Here is a 21,203-nt window from a genome sequence, read left to right on the forward strand (position 1 = left end):
ATGTGAGCATTTTACAGAATTATAGGGAAAGTTAATATTTTTTTAAACTAAATTCTCATAGAAACATATCAAATTAAGAGGAGCTTGATAAGTAATCATTGAAAGATTTGCATGAATTAATCTGGAATGTTCTGTCGTGATTATCTTTATACTTCTTTAATTGGGACATAAACCTTCCCTTTTGACTTGTGGCTGTAAATTCCCAATGTTAAATTCTTAATTGACTGAAAAGGGCCCATGCGACAATAATATCAAATTATCAATAATTCAAAGGGTATCATTAGTTGGATTCTTCAATAATTCCGTCAATATTTTAATCATTCACACAGTATTCATGAAATAAAAAATTAGTAGTAATAATAATTAAATTGATTATCTTTGATAGGGCAATCAAATATCATATATGTGGTCCTAACAAAAACAAAAACGTGAGTTGCTTAGCCAAAAAACAAGATGATAAAAAAAAATTAACGAGAATCATTCGTTTCATTGAGTGCTACAGATAGTTTTGTCCTTTCATTTTTATTTGTTTGTGAAAAGCCACAATCAACATGTCTTTTTCCGATAATAATAGATGCTAATAGACTTCAATTGTAAGCAACAATTTTATGAAAATTAATTAAAGAATTAATAAAATGTTTTTTTTTTGGGTAGAAAAAGAAAGTGGGTCATTTATTGTTTTGAGCAATTGGATATTGCAGGCCGGGACATGTCTCTCGTGTTGTAAATTTCTCACTACATCATATTAATTACGCCACCTGCCGGAAAAAAAATTATATGCAATAACACTAGAAATAACAGAAAATACTACCTATAATATTAAACCCAGTTAACTAATTTAAAAAAATTAAAAAAAAATTATTTAATTATAATATTTGTTATATGATTTCTTTAAAATATTTATGTATTACTTCTGATTTTTAATATAAGAACTTCTTTGACTTTTGTTTTGGTCCTAGATATAAAATATTAATTCATTTTGTTTCTTATATTCATTCTTTTTCCCCTTAAGATAGTCATTACAATAATAATAGTTCTAACCAATACATTTAATTAGTAAGGATATTTTAGAAATATAACACCTATTTATTACAAATAACTAACTTAAATTAACTAGTTTTCTTGATTTACTCAAATTAGTCAATTAGCTTTTATGTTAAAGACCAGAAATAGTATATCATTAGATTATATATCAGTTTATAAGACGGACAAATTAGTTTGCCAGTATTATTTAGCTCTTTCATGATTATAATTAATAAATTAACTTTAGGAATCATTCTTTTAATTATAAATGTTTATTATCTTCTCTCAGTTGCATTGTTAATTTTCGTTACTCTCTTCTGATCATCAATCGCTATAGATTTTGACTTTTATCACACAACTAGCACATATTGATAGCTCGTCCGAAGGGGCAATTGCAATCATCATTTAGGATATCCTTGTTTTTTTGAAATAATTTTCTAGTTTAGATACTGTAGCTATTAATAATCCTTCTTCTGCTCTTTTTTCTATTCTTATTTGTTGCTTCTCTTTAGTGATCAACTTCTTTAGTGATAAACGGTTCTTAATATAAGAGTTAGTTCACTAATCTGAGTAGATTAAGGAAAACTAATTAGTTAGTTATTTGTAATAAATGTGTGTTGTTCTGTCATAAATCTCATTTCTGATCAAGTATACTAGCTAAAACTATTATTAGTAAAAGACTACCCTGAAAAAAAGATAAATATGAGAGATAAAATAGATTGAAATCTTATATTTAAGATCAAATAAAAGAAAAAAAAACCTTTTATTAAAAACAGGAAGTAATATATAAATCAAAATAAAAGAAAAAAAAAACCTTTATTAAAAACAGGAAGTAATATATATAATGTCATGTTTTTCTTTTTAATGTCATTTGATTATTTATAGCTTTCACCATTACCCTACTTACTTATCTAGAGAACACAGAACATACACAATGTTCAACTTGTTTGGATGGGCGGTTGGTGGGCCAAAAAGAGCTGATCATCAGCTTAAGCCCGTTTGTAGAATTCGAGGGTGTTTGGGAGAGCTTTTAGGCTATTCCACTTCAGTACCAAAAGGCAGATCACACCGGTGTTCTGATAAGCTACATGGGAGGAGCTTTTTAAAATTGAATTGTGCTTATATTGGATCGTTACGAAAATAATTTTTTTGTCGGATGGTCATTTTTCCTTCGTCCAATTATCTGCTCATTTATTCCTGTCTCCTCATTCGTAAAAACTCGGACCTTTGATGCTAGAGAGAAGAGGTTGTGCCATTGACTCCGTCGCTCCTCTGCCATCATTTCCGTTCGTTGGCCGGCATGAGGTGAGTCTTGTGTTGGGTCTGGTGGGTGAATCATCTTTGCGTGTTTCACTAATCGTCCAAAGCTGTTCGCACATTGGATTTGAAGACTCCCCTGGAAGTTGTGGCAGCCGATGTTTGAGCATTGGGGGTGAGTTGTCCGTGTTATATCTCGGCCAAAGAGTACAATACAAAGGCCGATCTACCTTTCTCAGGCTCTGTTGTTGCGGATCCGGTACATACCATACAGAATCTCTGTTGTTTCCTTTCTCTTTTCGTCTACTTTCTCTGGTTGTATGTAATGGGCAACTGTAGATTTTTAGTGGAGTTGAGCTGATGTAAATGTTGTGAATTTATCCGAGCTTGGTTTTGTCTAGTTAAGCTAGCTGGTACCGCAAACTCGCGAAAGGTAGTTCCTTCTCTGTACAGTTAAAGAAACAACCATGAGGCCGATTTGATAATCCAATTGCATTGCATGTAATGGGTTCAAGTATGGATTTTACTGTTAGAAACTGAACTTGTGGAGATTTTTAGTGGATTTTGCTGTTACGATTGTCTGTAAACAGCAGTATTTTTTTTTATGTTATCCCCTGTGTTTTTTTCTTCCAACACCTATTTCGGCCATAGAGGGGAGAAAATTTTTTCGAAAAAGAAGAAGAAGAAGTGATATATATGGGAGGAGTGTATAAGTCGGTTGATAGCAACACAAAGAATATAGAATGAGCACGTAACAGGAAAAAAAAAGAAAAAAAGAAGGATAGTATGAGCAACTGTTGGTCATTAAAAAATTGGAATTATCCATGAGAGATGCAAACCTAAAGCTAGTAAAGAAACCAGTGATGTTGCTTCAATGAGAGACGAAAAATGCAATAGGAAATGAAAAGAAATTTAGACAGAGCCGAAGTAATAAACCTGCAAGAAGATTTCTCTAAAGTTTATATTTAAAATATTTCATTTCTCCAAAATTTTCAAATTTAATTTACTCCTTAAATTTCACTTCTTCATTATATTATCTCAATTCATTTTTTTTTCATGTTTCACTTTATATTTAAAAATTTAATTTACTCATTAGTTTGACCTCTTCATATTAAATTATTTCAATTTTATTGTATTATGTGAATCATTTTTTTAATCAGGTTTCATTATTTATTAAAACTCATATCCATTTGGTCATTATATAACTAAATTTACTTTTACTCAATCATAATCAAGATAACTTTATACTAATCTTATTTTTACAACCAACTTTTTATAAATTCCAATCTAAAACACAATTTAACTTATTCAATTTAATTTTTATTCAATTTATTTTTTTAAAAGTCAAATTAATAATAAAACTATTTTTTAATCGCTAATCTAAACGGACCATTAATCTAAACGGACCCATTAAGTTCGCTTCAGTCAAAGTGTTCTACTACAGCGAGGTGTAACGTGCATGACAAAAGAAACTGAAACGTGGAAACAATCGCCGATGCCACGTTTTTTTTATTCTGCATATTACTGAGTTGTTGATGTTTATAAATATGTAAAAATCAGAAAAAATTCTTTAAAAAAATAGGAACTCAAATCCCAAAACAGTTTTCTTTTCTACATTTTTAATAACAATTGATTACATATTCTAAAGAGTAAATAAGAGGCATTTTTATTGTTTTTTCCTTCGAATTTTAAAGTCCCAATCTAGGATCTCATAAAATTTTATAGCACTCTCTATCAAATATCATTTTTCTGGCTCTTTATATATCTTTTCCTCCTTTATTTTGACAAAAAAATCTCCATATTGAATTCAATTTTTATTTCATAAAACTAAACACTTACACACACACACAGAGCCAGAGGCGATATTTTTCTTAGTGTTCCTGCCAAAATATAGGTTGCCTGGTTATAGGTGGCTAAAAGTGCTGTAATATTAAACCAAAATCAGTTGGCCTTGTGGCGCTGTAATTAAACCAAAAATCAGTATTTGTCGTTGAAGAAATTACAAGGCAAAATAGCAGTAAACTGTAAAAATATGCAGCGGTCTTTATGAATCTAAAGGCTCGTTTGGGATCACGTTTGGGCCCCCAAACGTGCATTCCCATCTGACTTTTAACAGGCTGTGTTTTTCAACATGTTTGGATTCACGTTAGGCCTGAGGTGTAGATGGACTTTGGGAGGGAGAAGCTATTTTTTGGTGCTTTTTTTTGGATGCCGTTGGGCGTTGAGAAAACCGTTAGAATTTTTATTAGGATGTTAAAATTTTTTACCTACCTGACCCTGTATGATTCTTCTCTCACCTCAGCAAAGAAAAACGATGCACACACACACATAATCTGTTTTGAAACATGATATGAAGCTAAACGGGAGCTTCGCGACGTCTTCTGCCATATCCTCGCTGTGCGCCTGTCGTCTCCCGTCATGTCTCTGCCGTCTCATCAGTTCTGGTTCTTGTGTGGGAGTGGGTGGACTGTGGTCTTCTTCATCTTCTAGTTCGTTCGCTTGCTCTTCTTCTTCCTCTATTCGGTTGCAAGCCAGCGTCGCCGTCTGTTGTTGCCACCGCGCGGATCACGTCTGCTCTTGATCCACACTGGTTAGAGTCTCGTTTGTTCACCTGGTAAGAGATTAGTGTTTTTGGTCCCAGATCTGCTCGTCTTTGATGCTTGTTCTTGGCTGCCATTGCTAGAATTTTTTGGACCCATAGCTGTTATTGTTATTGATTTAGGAGTGTTGATTTGATGTTCTTGCTCTTGATCTGATGTTCTTTCGATTAATGTGTCCTAGCTGTTGAACTGGGTAGGATCATAAGAGGAAGAATGACTACCCTTTTCCTGTTTCTTTAGCTATTAAATGAAGGAGGTTCTGCGATTTTTTGGCTTTGTGTCTTTAGTCTGTCTTTCCTGTTAATTATTTGCGACAAGCTCGGATTGGTTGGCGCATTTTATTTTAAAATTTTAAGATCTGTGTTTCGTGGTTAGTATGATTGGCCTGGTGTTGAATCATCAACTTATAATGATATGAAAGAACCAAGAAGAGAAGAGAGAGAGAGAGGGGAGTAACCTGGTGAGTATGATTAATTAAATATTTTATTATTTTTCAATTTCCTTCTAATAATAACTTAAATTTTTTTATTTTTGATAATTTTATTTTCAATACTTTTGTTAAAATGGTCACATTATATATATAATTTCTTTATAACAATAAATTAAATTTTCTTATTTTTAATGATTTTATTTTCATTACTTCATTTAAAATGGTCACATTATATATATAATTTCTTTCTAATAATAAATTAAATTTCTTTACTTTTAATAATTTTTATTTTTTTTACTTCTTGAAAAATAGTCACATTATATATATATATCCAATATTAGATATGTACTATTTAATAAAATTCATGTTCTTTTAAGTCATTTTACATCCAAACAAGTTTCAGCTTCTCAAACTAACTTTTTTTTCAAAACCCAATCCAAACATAAATCACATTACCCTATCTGATTTTTACTCAATCTGACTTCTGTAAAAGTCAGATTGGAAAAAAGTTACTTCTGTCACCGCTATCCCAAACACACCCTAAGATTTTTTCCTAGATTTTCGTTGCAAATTAAAGGATATGAAATAAATATCAAAATGTCACATATATATGTTAATACTAAATCAAAAAATATCATACAGTAATACTTACAAATTAAAAAATTGATAGAAAAACTCTATGCAATTTATTTTCAATTAATTATCTTTAAAACAAAAATATTATATTTAGTTGAAAATATGTCGGACGTAATTGAAATATAATTACAACTATTGAAAATGAGTTGCACACATTCAATTCAAACTCTTCAAAAAAAAAAAATTTTTAATTAGAGATTCTGTAACAAATTTTCCTATAAAAATATGTTAGATAATAAAATATATTATTTATAATTAATAAGTTGTTGGTTAATATGGTAAGTTTTTTTAAATTTGAATCTCAGAAAGCACACTTGTTAAGAGAATTTTAATCTTAATACTCTAACAATCTTATAAAAATTAGTCTCAAATTTAAAGTGGTTTGAGATAAATTCTGAGTTATAAAAAAATGTTATTTATATATATTTATAAAATTAATTGATAAAATTCAGTATCAGTAAAAGAAACGTCTCCGCGTTTTAGCGTCTTTTATTCGGTATATTTATTTTTGACTGTGCATATTACCCTTCGCAGCACGGCACGGGAACACTGTCCCTTTGGTTGCATACGTGGCGCCATCTGACAGAAATAATCCAACGGTGCCTCATCCATCACGCGTCGTCGGAATCAAATCATCACTATTATCTCACATTTTTCGGTTTAAAATGATCTGATCTTATCTTAAATCCTGTGGGCCTACTTCTTCTCCGCTAAGCAAGGACCTGAAGGGCCGAAGCCATTCTGATTCCTCTACGGTTACCTCCCCGGTTTTGCTGATTTTGTATTTTTTCACGGCTGATCGGAGACAGTATGGGAGGAGGAGGTGCGATGAGGACTGCCATGAAGGTCGCCGGTCTCGGCGCCGCCAACGCCAGTCTCCGGGGCGTGTCGATGACGCCTGTAGCCGAACAATCGGTGATGAAGGCGTCGCGTCCTACGTCCGCCGGCGTGTCATCGCAGGGAGTGAAAGCTGCGACAGCTGAAGTGGCGGCGCCGGTACACACAGCGGCATCCTGGGAGGCGGATGATTGGGAATTCGCTGACAGTGAACTGGTTATGGAGGCCGGGGAGCCGATGCCTAGGGTTGTGTTCAATGCTGTGCCCTCGTTTCAGGAGGCTAAGGCCGCGACAACAGAATTGAAAGAAGCTGTTGATCAGTATGTGAACTTCTATACAGCTATGGTCGAAATTTTGGTTTTTTCTCCTTTTATTTCGGAGACTAGCATTTAATTTGAGAAAATAATAAATTGGACAACTTTAACTATTTGTGATTCAAAATTATAACATACTAGGTGCAGCTGTTTATTCTGATTTGTTAAGTTGCATTTTCTGATTCGTTTGTGTTAACTTTCACGAGTATAGGCTCTTTCCCTTGTAGAGTCTTCCTCTTTTATTTTGGTTTTTCTAATTTCCAGCTTTGGCCTTTTCTGATTATTGCAATTATGTTCTTTGGTAAAATCTGTTTTGAAGGCCACGCATCAATAATTTTGTGCAAGATGCTTTAAATTTTATCCAAGTGCGAAGAATGCCCAATAGGAAGAATGATGTGCCGCTTAGTCACCCTCATCAAAATCTTCCCCTTATTTTATTCTTGTCTTTGGAGAAAATTTTATCTTTAGTTTGGTTAACCAAATGGCCACTTAATGAAGTTTGAGTGGTATGTCATGGTAATAAATACTTGTTTTTCCTTTAAACTCTCTTCCTATGGCAATGTTATGAGAAAGTATATATAGTTTTATATCAGTCAAAACTAGTGCTCTGCTTAGTTTACGTGCTTTGTGCTAATGATGATTGATTTGAGCCTATCCAAGCAGATTGAGAAGTGGAGTGGTTCAAAAGTTAAGCTGGGAAGTAGGTTCTTCAAATTTATGATCATCTTATTGTATACTCCGCAGTCATTGTGTATTAACTGTCTCTTTATTTGTCTGTGCTCTCCATAATGTGATGAAATCTTCTGTAATTTAAGTTTCCAAAAAAGCAAATAATATATCCATGCGCTGCTGTCTCCTGTGGCTCTCTCTCTCTTTCTATGGGTGTGTGGATGTGTATTGTTGGTTGCACTTAAGAGGATTTCCACTTAAATGTTTATGAAATCCTCTCTATTCTAAGATTCTTTTGTTGTTGAATATTTTAGGATATACCTGTCTTCTAGTTCTTCTTGCTCTGCCGACAAACATGAGATTTCCTCTGATGGTAGTCAAGTCTCTGTTAAGTCTCCTCATTCAGAGCTGGAGATTAAATCTTGTGAGTCTGAACTCATCCCAAAGCATGCCCTTCAAGCTTTTCAATTTCTGAGCACTAGTTCTGAGGCCCAGGTAAGTAATAATATAGTGATTGCTTCGTCTCAACATGAGAATCAATGCATAACTGGAAATTCATCAGCAATCCAATTCCAAAGAGGTTACTGATTTCATGCTTGGAACTTGTGATTGATTGAATCAATCTGGCTGTCTTTGGCTTTATCCAGACTGTTGTGGCTTCTATTGTTTCCGACCCGAATGTATGGAGTGCGATAATGCAGAATTCTATGCTGAATGATTTCGTTCAATCACAGGAGAGAGGTAGCTATCACTAAATGGGTTTGCCCTTGCGATTTCCATTACTCTACTGATCTTGTATAACTAATTCTAGTACCAAATACTTCTGCAGGTATTGGCTTTGAACCAGAGAAGTCTTCCATAAAGCTGGAAGAGTTGCCTGATTCTGACGATGAAACTAGTAGCCCAGGAAAGGGTTTCCTTCATGGTTTCAATGATTTAATGCAGAATGTTAAGCTCACAGTAGCTGAAATGATAGGCAGCGTCTCAAGTTACTTTCACAACTTATTTGGGTTATTATCACCTGAGAAGGCGGGTTCTGATGGTGCTGAAAAGTCAAACACAATCTTTTTAGATCATGTTACTATGAAAGGAACTTTCATGGGATTGGCTGTGCTGGTTGCCATGGTGGTTCTGTTTAAGCGAGCTTGAACCCCCCCTTTCGGGCAGCAGTGCAAATTTGTCGAACTTTCGTGTCTGGAGATTGACTCGATCAGGTTTACCTTTTGGTCCAAATGGCTTTCCTATCTTAGCATTTAGTTGTATGTAAGATGCGTATGAAGTGGATTTTACTTGTCTAAGATGGAATTTGCTATGCGAAATTCCTTGTGATTATTGGTATGCTTGGGGTTTAGAAGTGATGTGTTTTGTAGAACATTGGCTTTACTTTGAGTCTCCCGTCAGGATTCTATTCGTCCGTCAAGTAAAATGACAAAACCAATCCTTTGGATTGAAGTGTTGTTTATGGGTTTGTTTGGATTCATGATCAATTAGTAAAACGGAAGTTATGACTAAACTTTTCTCATATATATATTTATCTTGATTAAAAAACTGCTTATAAATAAGTCATTCCGATCCTGGTGTTCAACCTCGAAATGAAACGGTGAACAGTCACTGATGAATGGGGAAATTATTTAATGGTCTGCCAAAAGTCCCATAAACAAATCAATTTGAGAAGAGGAGTTTTTGAGGGAATCTTAGGTCAGCCTTTCTATTCCCAGCAAAATATTGGAGCCGCTAAACGTGAAATCCGATTATACTTTACTCGTGTGGAGGTAAAAATGATCTAATTTTGTAATAATCAATGTGTCAATTAACAGCAGTGCTTAGGCATTGTAGACTCTCCGATGTTCGTAAAGCAAACGAATTTATTTATTTATTTTGATATTTCATGAGATAAAATTTTCTTCACATTTATTTCATAGAGCTTAAATTTACTTAAATAAGTTAATTCAATAAACATTTATCAAACGGTGACGTCATAAACAGAAAACTACCTCTATCGACATTAAAATGTTAGAAGTCTTTGAGGGAGGGTATGTTAGTAATTATATTTCTTACCTAAAACTCCTTTGATTCTTCCTCTCAGTTTTCGAAAGAATATGTGATTGGTACGTGCATATATAATACTTCTCTAGTCCTATTTATAAGTCATTTTTAACATGTTTTACATAGATAAAAAAAATCTTTAACTTTATTAGTTCTCATTTAAAATTTAATAATTTTCCAACTTTGTTCATATTTAATATATAAAAGCAACACAATAATAAATGAAGGGTAAAATCATACGTTCATATAAAAATTTCTCTTAGTGTCATATGAAATACTAAAATATGTCTTCTTTTCTCTATCTCATAAATAAGACCAAATGAACATAATATTAGGAGACCCCAAATTGTAGAATGTGGCTTTTGCCATTGTGACAAGATGCAACTAGCAACCTTACAAATTCCTAAAGATATGTAGAGTGTACGCATGGTTTGCATATCTTAGAATTAATTTGAATAGTTTCTTTTTTAAAAATAATAAATTTAAACCACCTAAATTCAATATGGTCAATTAATTTAAACATATACAACATCCGATCCTTAATATAAGAACTTGTTTGATTTTTATTTTGGTCATAAATATAAAACGGCAATCCATTTTATTTTTCATATTTATCTAGTTTTTTTTAAGGTAATCCTTGCAATAATGATAGTTCTATCTAATACACTTGATTAGCAAGATATTTTAGAAAAGACAATATCTATTTACTACAAATAACTAACTTAATTAGTTTTTTTAATCTATTCAAATTAGTTAACGGGCTCTTATATTAAGGACTGGAAGTAGTATATACATACACACACATATATCCCACACGCCTTTTACTCAAATGAGTAAGGAACTCATATGATTCATGCGAGCACGTTATCTCCATAATCAAAGAAACAGTTTAAGACGTGAGTCAAATATATCCGGTTGCAAGAAGCCGACATTGCCGTATTTATCTTACAGTTCAAATAAAAGCATATATACAGTGTGGTACTTGCAAAACTCCTTCATTCTTGTTTGTCTCCATGTTATGTCAAGTACAAACAATTAAGTCACTTTTATAGTTTTTTCTTTTAAGCGTAGAAGCAATAATTTTCAAGAATATTGTTCGGCCAAAATTTATTTTTTCGGCAAAAAAAAAAAATCGAGAATATTGCAACAGGCCGCAATGTTTCAGTTTCAAAAAACGCAGGCTGTGACACCCTTCGACTGAAAAAGAATACCTTCCTACGTAATCTTTACGTCGACCAGCCATTATCTGATCATGTACGACATGGAATTAATTTTTTCTTATATATATATTTTGCTCTTCTATTTTTTGGTTTATGAAAAAGAAAATGGCTGGAATTTGCTGCATAAATCATAAGAAAACCCAAGTTATAGTATCCCCCTGTACGTACGTAATTTGGAGAACCCTTTTTTGTTTTGTAATATATAGAAGCATACAAAACCAGTCATAAACATCACATCATTGGTTCATATAAGTTAATGTTAACCTGATCACAGCATCTTAGACGGAACAATTATTTGACGTACTACCTCCGGTTTTTAATATAAGACCCTATTTGACTTTTAGCTTGGTCCTAATTATAAGACCCCAATCCATTTTGTCTCTCATATTTATGCATTTTTTTTTCAAGATAGTCCTTTTAATAATGATAACTTTAACCAATATACTTAATTAGCAAGGATATTTTAAGAATGACAACACTTATTTATTACAAATAACTAACTTAACTTACTTCCTTAATCTCCTCAAATTAGTCAATTGGGTCTTATAATTAGGACTGGAGGTAGTATAATATCAACATCAAAACTTATTTGCCGGGTCAAATATGTTTTCTATAATCCATGACAAGAATCTACTTCTAGTGTTTGATCCTTAATTCATAATCTAGTTCTACGATAGTGTTAGAACAATATCCCATAATATTAAACTTATGATATCATCATTGTTCAAAAATCAGAATGGGGAATCTTGTTTGCAATTTTTTTTTTTAATTTGCGAGTTGATATTAAAATATCTGCCATGAAGAACATACCCATCTCTATATAAAGCATTCACTTCTTGCCCTTTTGCATACCAACTCAAGAGCTTCTCTTAGAATCTATACTTCTCATCAAACACCTTCTTCACATATGGCTTCCAACGGTCAAAACCGCTGTGTTCTAACTGTGTTGCTCATTCTTGCAATCTGGACTTCTGGGGCTGTCTCCCGGAAGCTTCAAGAATCATCTCTAGCAGAAAGACATGAGCAATGGATGGCCAAGTATGGGAAAGTGTACAGGGATGGTGCAGAGAAGGAAAAACGCTTTGAGATATTCAAGAACAATGTTCAGTTCATTGAGTCCTTCAACTCTAATGGCAACAAACCCTACAAGCTCAGCATCAACCAGTTTGCTGATCAAACCAATGAAGAATTCAGGGCCATTCGTAATGGCTTGAAGAGGTCCCACGAATCACTTAAGCCCATGTCCGTGACAGACACATCGTTCAGGTACGAGAATGTCACTGCTCTTCCTGCTTCTGTGGATTGGAGGCAGAAAGGAGCTGTTACCCCCGTCAAGAATCAAGGCGACTGTGGTAAGATATTAAAAATCATGATTTATTCTTGTTTCAATTTGTCTTCTCTTTTGTTGTGTTTCTCATACTGGTTCATTTCATTGTGATATGATAGTAAACTTATCTATCAACTTTTGTTTACATAAAACCAGGAAGTTGCTGGGCATTTTCAACTATTGCAGCAACAGAAGGGATTCACCAGTTAACTACAGGAAAATTAGTGTCTCTCTCAGAGCAAGAACTTGTGGACTGTGACGCTAAAGGTGAGGACCAAGGTTGTGAGGGTGGCTACATGGAAGATGGATTTGAATTCATCATAAAAAACGGAGGGATTACCACTGAGGAAAACTACCCCTACACAGCATCTGATGGAAAGTGTAACACTAACAAGGAAGCATCCCATGCTGCAGAAATTAAGGGTTATGAGAAAGTTCCTGTTAACAGTGAGGAAGCACTTCAGAAAGCTGTGGCCAACCAGCCAGTGTCTGTTTCCATTGATGCCGGAGATGGTTCTTTCCAGTTTTATTCAAGCGGAGTATTTACTGGAGAATGTGGAACACAGCTAGATCATGGTGTAACCGCGGTTGGTTATGGCGTTACTAATGATGGTACTGAGTATTGGATTGTGAAGAACTCATGGGGAACTGAATGGGGTGAGGAAGGGTACGTGAGGATGAAGAGGAACATAGATGCTAAAGAAGGTTTATGTGGAATTGCCATGGATGCTTCTTATCCAACCGCTTAAAAATTTATATATGCTGGCATATGAAAGTTTACAAAGTTGTGTCTTAAATTTGCTTTTCCTACCATGTAATGCAGACATATATTTTACCAACAATGAAAGGAAGTACTCTGTGATTTTCAAGTTTCAAAAGTATACTTTTGTTAAAGTATAGTTTTAGTCCTTTGATTTTACGAAAGACTTCATTTTAGTTCATTAATTTAAAAAGTAAATTTTTAGTCATCTAACCCTAAAATCGTTAATAAAAAATGATGATATTGAGCTCTTGGGTGTTGATAAAATATTACTCCTCCAATTCTAAATATAAGACTCATTTTGTAGTATAATTTATAAAATTATACTACAAAATGGGTCTTAAATTTAGGACCAGAAGAGTACTAAATGCTAACATATTAAGTTTAATTTTCAAAATAATTATGATTGTTACAAAAAATCATTTAAGACTAACAACTTTGGGATTTAAAAAACCAAAGTATACTTTTTAAAGTTAATGAACTAAAGTGAAACTTTACATCAAGTTGAAGGATTGTATATTTTATCCAACATTTTTTTGAAACTTGAAAATTACAAGACCAAGTGGAACCAAAAAAAAAACTGTAATTCCATTTTAACTGTTGGAATGTTAATTAAATAGCAAAAAATTCCTAAAAAGTTATAAAAATTTTGACGTTTCCTCGAGTAATTAAATTTCACTTATTAAATCTCATTGCAAATTTTAGGAGTTTGCTTATGTGTATCTGGCATGTCAGAAGTTCAAGCCTCAAATTTGTAAACAACCTTGGCGAGCTTTAATCAAAGTAACTATGTGTTTCTATGCAATCACTATTTTCTCAATACATGTATGAACGAGGCAAATTAGAAGAACTTTAGAGAAATAATGTTTAAAAGAAATGAGGGTTACTTGCAAATAAACTAACGTACCATAAGTCAAGCCCAAAACTAACCTTCCAATAAGAGCCGATCGAAAAGAAAAACATTAACATTCAACAACACAAATTATGGGTAAGAATCACATCAATTACACTTCATATTTTTCTATGGAAGTGACATTTAAAATTTATGTTTGTTTTAAATTCTGCATCTATCAAAGTGAACAAATAATTAAAAACATAAAACTAAAAATAACATGAAATCTAAATCATCCAACATGATGTTCTCATTAACAAAACCCGAAACACAAGTCCAACACCCAATGGACATGCACACAAATTATATACTCCTACGGTCCTTGATATAAGACCTATTTAAATAATTTTATTAGATTAAAAAAATTAGGTAAGTTGGTTAATTATAAGAAATATGATATGTTTTTTTTTTAAATACTACTCCTCTTGTCCTAAATATAAGACCATTATACATACTTATATAAGGGTCTTATATTTAGAACCAGAGGAGTATAATCATCTTTCTTAATATTTTTTCTCCTTCATCTACTTGATTATGGTTGAGGGAGTATCTATAAGGGTACTTTAAGAAAAATTGATAAATATGAGAAATAGGTCTTATATTTAAGACCAAAATTAACTCAACAATTAGGTTCTATATTAAAGACCGGAGGAGTAGTTTTTATAGTTTACATATATACATATATATATATATGTAGTATTACAAGCAGTCACATATACTATTTATGGAACATGAATAATACAATTCATTGGCATGATCCCATAATCGAAAATTTTTTGAAGGTTTTTCTGACCTGGACTTTTTGAATTTTTAAAGCTTAACAGTTGTAGAAGAAACTATAAGCAACCACTTTTTAATCCATACCATTAAGTAGTTGTATATATGAATTATATTGGGCGAATATGCTTACTACGAAAATTATGTGTTTTCAATAAGTCGTATAAATTGAAAATGTGAATATATGTGAATATATACTACTTCCGGTGTTAATTATAAGATTTCGTTTGTAGTCTACAAACAACGTCTTATAATTACGACCGGAGACAGTATATATATATTCGCCGTTAAGTGATCCTATCAACTGAATTATTGTTTTTGAAAGTAAAAAACTTGAGCTTCTACTTATCCTTTTCATATCAAAACGATGTCTTAAATGAGCAAAATACGCCATCCTTTTTTAATTGAAAAATCATATGCATACACACACACACATTATTCACATGAGCACGTTACGTCCATAATCAGTTACAAAAATTTAGCATTGGTTTGTTTTTTTTAAGGAGATGTATGGTTTATCAAGTTGTTGCAAGAAGCCAAAATTGTGGTATTTAACTATTTATCGTACGGTTGAAACAAGATCATCATAGTTGCAAAACTGCATAGGTATACTTGTTGTTTGTCTGCATGTTATAGTAAACATAAAACAAGTCACATTTCTAGTTTATTCTTTTATGCGTAGAAGCAATTAATAATATTCAATAATGCAACAGATTGTTTCAAGGTTTCAGTTTCAAATGATGCAGGATGTGACGCCTTCAACCGAAAAAGATTCCTCTTGCTATCCAATTGCTTGAAAACTAATAGCTTTGGCGATTAATATAAAACCTATTTTATTAATTTAGAAAAATTTAAAAAGTTAAATATATTATTTTAAATATTTATATTTATTCTTTTTCTCTAAACTAATCTGCTTAAGTTATAAAATACTTGATATATAATCTAAAAATATACGTAAGTCTTTAAAAAGATTATGTAAGAAATGTTATAATTAAGTAATTATTTAAATTTTTTAATTTTTTTAAAATAATCAATTGGGTCTTATATTAAGAACTGGAACTAGTTAGTATAAAACAAGGAATTTGTGGAAGCGTCACCTAAACAGCAAAATCCAACCAACTTTATATAAAGAGTAACCAGTGGTGATTAGATTATTAAATTAATTTATTTAAAAATGAAGAAAAATTTTAAATGTATTGTTATTTAAAATCATAATTTATATCTTGAAAAAAAATAAAAAAATAACATAAAACTTTAAATATGAACAATGTTAAAAAAATATAACTAATACCCTACTTAATTAATTATAATAATGATCACTCATTTCTTTTAGAAGTACTAGCTTATAATAAGAATCGCAGTGGCACATGCTCAACCAAATGAACCCTGAAATGTCAAGAAATCTACATAAGACGTACTCTTTATAGTACAATTATCCAATGAGATTATGAAATTCATTTTTTCTGATATATTGTGATGTGTTTTTTTAAGAAAAATAACAAAAAAAAAGACCATCGAAATTGAAAAATTACACACAAAAACCTGTTTATAAAAATTGTTGACAAAACCCATACTATTGTTGTCAAAACACACGTACTAATGTTGTAATGGGTCTTTATTTATAATTTTTCTATTTTGACAGTTTTTTTTGATGATTTTTTCTTTTTTGAAATATGGTTGATATATGTAGCCCAATGACGAAGAAGAGGATGGTTGGAAATCCAAATTATAAGGATCCCCGTATCATACGCACCTCGGAGATCCCCTAATTGCTAGATAATTAAGCTTCTGTTTTGTCTTGTAATATATAGAATCATGTCCAAACAGAACATTTATCTATCCATTAATGGTCTATGTTCCTTAATTTTGACCACATAAAGCTATCAAATTAAGCATCTTAGCACGTAACTTAGAGACGAACGGAACACCTATGCGGTGCATAGTCCTATGCTCCGTCAAAACTAATTATTTGCCTGGTCAAGTACAAGATGTTCCATGTAATGCACGACAAAAATCTGGCTAGTTGGCTGTGTTTGATACGTGACACACACACATGTAACTTTGTGCTCTTTTCTAGTATTTATCAATTTTTGCGAAGTAATGGGCCAATCCGTTTTTTCCGACTGTATCGTTGATGTAAGTAATAGGGGCTATGATATTTTAAACAAGTGGTTAAAATTTTGACTTCTAATATTTATTTATAGAGCAAAGTTAGTCACAAGTATCCTCAGGTAAACTAGCTTGTACGATTGGCAAGTAGTTCTTCTGATCTTATCAAAAAGGATATCGTTATAATTTGATCAAATTAATGGGACCATGCATGTGTAATTTAATTATTTATTTTTTATCCATGCAAGTCTTTCCCAAACTTGTATTCATATAAATGCAAAAAATACTTTTGAGAAAGCTACCTCCACTCGGAACTAATAATACTTGAATCTGACCTAGTCATATAGCTATAAGACAAAAATAAGGAGGGAAGACACACTGTGGGGGGAAAAACAAGGGCAGGCATGGGGGTTTAACAATTTAAAATGAAATAATAAATAAATGTATAATATTACCATTGTTCAAAATCCAGAAGGGGGAATCTTATTTGCATTTTGTTTTTAATTTGCAAGTTGGCATTAAAATATTTACTGTGAAGAGAATATCATCTCTATATAAATCATCCTCTCACTGCCCTTTTGCATCCCCACTGCCAACAAGAACTTCTCACCTTATCATCTATACTCCAATAATATTTCAATCACTTCATATATGGCTTCCGACGGCCAAAACCGCTATGTTCTAACTTTGTTGCTCATTCTCACAATCTGGAGTTCTGCGGCAATATCCCGGAAGCTTCAAGAATCATCTTTACCAGAAAGACATGAGCAATGGATGGCCAAGTATCGCAAAGTGTACAAGGATGCTGCAGAGAAGGAAACACGCTTTGAGATATTCAAGAACAATGTTCAGTTCATTGAGTCCTTCAATTCTGCTGGCACCAAACCCTACAAGCTCAGCATCAACCAGTTTGCAGATCAAACCAATGAAGAATTCAAAGCCATTCGTAATGGTTTGAAGAGGTCCCACATGTCCCTGACAGGAACATCGTTTAGGTACGAGAATGTTACTGCTCTTCCTGCTTCTGTGGATTGGAGACAAAAGGAGCTGTTACTCCCGTCAAGGATCAAGGCGATTGTGGTAAGATTAAAGGATCATGATTTATTCTTGTTTTAATTTGTATTCTTTTGTTGTTTTTCTCATTGGTTCATTTATTTGTCAACTTTTGTTTACATAAACCAGGAAGTTGCTGGGCATTTTCAACTGTTGCAGCAACAGAAGGGATTCACCAGTTAGCTACGGGAAAATTAGTGTCCCTCTCAGAGCAAGAACTTGTGGACTGTGACACTAAAGGAGTGGACCAAGGTTGTGAGGGTGGCTACATGGAAGATGGATTTGAATTCATCATAAAAAATGGAGGGATTACCACTGAGGAAAACTACCCCTACACAGCAACTGATGGAAAATGTAACATCAACAAGGAAGCATCCCATGTTGCAGAAATTAGGGGTTATGAGAAAGTTCCTGTTAACAGTGAGGAAGCACTTCAGAAAGCTGTGGCCAACCAGCCTGTGTCTGTATCCATTGATGCCGGAGATGGTTCCTTCCAGTTTTATTCAAGCGGAGTTTTTACTGGAGAATGTGGAACACAGCTGGATCATGGTGTAACCGCGGTTGGTTATGGTGTTACCGATAATGGTACTGAGTATTGGATTGTGAAGAACTCATGGGGAACTGAATGGGGCGAGGAAGGGTACGTGAGGATGAAGAGGAACATAAATGCTACGGAAGGTTTATGTGGAATTGCCATGGATGCTTCTTATCCAACTGCTTAAAAATTTCACTATGTTAATGTAAGATCATATCTTGAATTATTTGCTTGTCCTAAAATATGTTGACATGTATTTTCAACAATTAATGAAAGTATTATGATTTCCCTGTACCTAACGATTATTTGAAAAATACTACTACCTCCGTTTCTTAATATAAGACCCTATTTGACTTTTATTTTGATCTTAAATATAAGACCCTAATCCACTTTGTCTCTCATATTTATATTTTTTTTCTCCAAAGTAGCCCTTCTAATAATGATAGTTCTAGTTAATACACTTGATTAGCAAGGATATTTTAGGAAAGATAACATCTATTTAGGACAAATAACTAACTCAACTTACTTCCTTAATCTCTTCAAATTAGTCAACTAATTCTTATAATTAGGACCCGAGGTAGTACCTCCGGTCCTAATTATAAGACTTTGTTTATAAACTGTAAACGAGATCATATAATTAGGATCAAAGTAATATTTGTTACTCATTTTATGTTGTTTATGAAACACACGCACGTGTGTGTTTGTGGCAAGCTACGAGTCAGATTCCTCATTCTTTTAAAATGTTCTTTCAGAAGCATTCGAACTGAGGAATTAATCCACGATATTTCCCTTTCAAATTTGACAAGGAATCCCGTAAATTTTTAATTTATATAAATAAATCTCCTATTATCAATCATTTTGTTGTTTTACTAATAAAAATATAATATGTTACTGATCAAATACCTTTCCAACTTTATTTTAGTATAAATAATTTTCTTAAACTTTGAGTTATGCGTAAATATGACTCACTAAATTTTATGATATCTGTATATTAACCCTGAGTCATACTCTATTATTTTAACAAGATAACGGATAAAGTAATGATAAGAGAATTCATTTGCATAAGTATAAAATTTAGATGAATTCACTGTAAAACTCAAAACTTGGTATGATTAATATATAAACCTAACTAAAAATTTAGGAAGCATGTATTACTTAACCATAAATTCATATCTAGAATAAAGGTACGTTTCCAATTCTAGGAAACAAATTTTTTTCTCTTCTTCTTTTTTGCCAGGTACAAATATTTTCTTATTGAAAGTAATCATGTTTTAACTATTGTTAGGTATTCAATGCTAGCTCCTCTTTTAATAAGAATTTGAAAGATTGGCCACTTTTTGAGAAAACTCTAGCCCGTTGATCTGAAACAAATTCTCTTTGGTTTCTTCTCTTCACAGAATTACTGTCATTATTGGCAAAAGAAATAATAATAATAATAATAATATAATAATAATAATAATAATAATAATAATAATTGCTGTCATTGGCCCAAGCCCCTACTATGTCTTTCTTCCTACGCGGCAAAAATATATTTGTCCTAAAAATGTCAATATTTTTCGGGAATTATTATTTTTGTCTTTGAAGAAACAAAATTAATCTACGGACAGATAACCCAGAAGATATCCAATTCATGTTGAAATAAAATTTGTAGCGTCCAAAATTGGCCTTATCGGGGAAGAGATAATTTTGATTTTCATTGAAAAAAAGAGATAATTTTATTAGATGAGAAATCGTCGTTGCCACTTTTTTTCGTTTTTGGTTTTTTCGATTTATTTTCAACGATGTAAGTATAATCCATCTTTTTCCCGAAACTCATTGCATGCTGCCAAAATCATTGGTGCCTCTCATTCTATTTCATCAAAGTTATCTCAAGTTTTGAAAATTTTTTAATTTAATAAACTTCACCCACCAAACGAAAAACTGATCACATTTTCCATTTCCCAAACAACTCCCAAATTAATTTTTGTGTGGTAATATATATTTTTAATTTAAAAAATATTACGTAAAGTATTTAAATTAAAATTCATGTAAAATTAAACTTGAGGACTTAAATTTTGAATTCATAGAATAAAAGCTATAATTATTTTGAAGATAAAAATTATAATAAAAATTTCCCAGAATTCGAATCAAATTATTCGGTAAACGATAATAATTTTCAAAGCAAACATTTACAGTTATAACAAATTTTTAAAAAACGTTGTAGTTAGAAATAAATGCAGATTTAGCATCTTGATTGCGAAATTTTCAATTTAAAATTTTGGACATTTTTGTTATTCTTTTTTTTCCCTTATTTTTTTAATTCTATTTTCTTTTCTTTTTTTTTTGGGTAAATACTTTTTAATTCTATTTTCAAGACGTTGCCAGTTGCCGCAAGGATGAGAAGCTCTTGCGGTGCTGCCTCTTGCTTGAAGCAATTGTCCAAAACGGCGGAGGCGCCAACTAGGAAACTTGCACGTGACGACACGTGCCTGTTTCAAGTAAAACGGACTTTGCCTCGTTGTCTCCACTCCCAGATTCATCTCTCACATTCCGAAACAATTCTGGCTACAAATTTGCCATGTCAGCATTTCCCCCCATTTTTTTATTTCCCCACCAGAAATTCATCCTCCTCAGAAAATTGAAAAAATAAAATTTTTCAAAAAAAAAAAATTCATTAACTAATTTTTCATTTCTTCTTGTTCTTCTTCTTCTTCTTTAAATCTCTTGATTCTGTGCTTG

The 21,203-nt window shown here is 32.4% G+C and overlaps 2 protein-coding genes and 1 pseudogene across 2 annotated transcripts; all 3 read left to right on the top strand.

The window, feature by feature from the left end:
• Nucleotides 1-6,630: 6,630 nt before the first annotated feature.
• LOC114762351 (uncharacterized) lies at nucleotides 6,631-9,135 on the top strand. Its single transcript, XM_028951817.1, has 4 exons — nucleotides 6,631-7,103; nucleotides 8,081-8,261; nucleotides 8,414-8,507; nucleotides 8,596-9,135. The coding sequence occupies exons 1-4, from the start codon at nucleotides 6,757-6,759 to the stop codon at nucleotides 8,913-8,915; spliced, it is 942 nt and encodes a 313-aa protein (XP_028807650.1). The 5' UTR covers nucleotides 6,631-6,756; the 3' UTR covers nucleotides 8,916-9,135.
• A 2,763-nt stretch (nucleotides 9,136-11,898) lies between these two features.
• On the top strand, nucleotides 11,899-13,222 carry LOC114762354 (senescence-specific cysteine protease SAG39-like). The gene is made up of 2 exons (XM_028951820.1): nucleotides 11,899-12,384; nucleotides 12,516-13,222. Exons 1-2 carry the CDS (start codon nucleotides 11,940-11,942, stop codon nucleotides 13,106-13,108), a joined length of 1,038 nt encoding a protein of 345 aa, XP_028807653.1. The 5' UTR covers nucleotides 11,899-11,939; the 3' UTR covers nucleotides 13,109-13,222.
• A 4,252-nt stretch (nucleotides 13,223-17,474) lies between these two features.
• LOC114762356 (senescence-specific cysteine protease SAG39-like) lies at nucleotides 17,475-18,779 on the top strand (annotated as a pseudogene).
• Nucleotides 18,780-21,203: the final 2,424 nt, after the last annotated feature.

Source organism: Neltuma alba, unplaced genomic scaffold (genome assembly GCF_004799145.2).
Source record: "Neltuma alba isolate B1F8T4 unplaced genomic scaffold, ASM479914v2 tig00011213_pilon, whole genome shotgun sequence".
Taxonomy (NCBI): Eukaryota; Viridiplantae; Streptophyta; class Magnoliopsida; order Fabales; family Fabaceae; genus Neltuma; species Neltuma alba.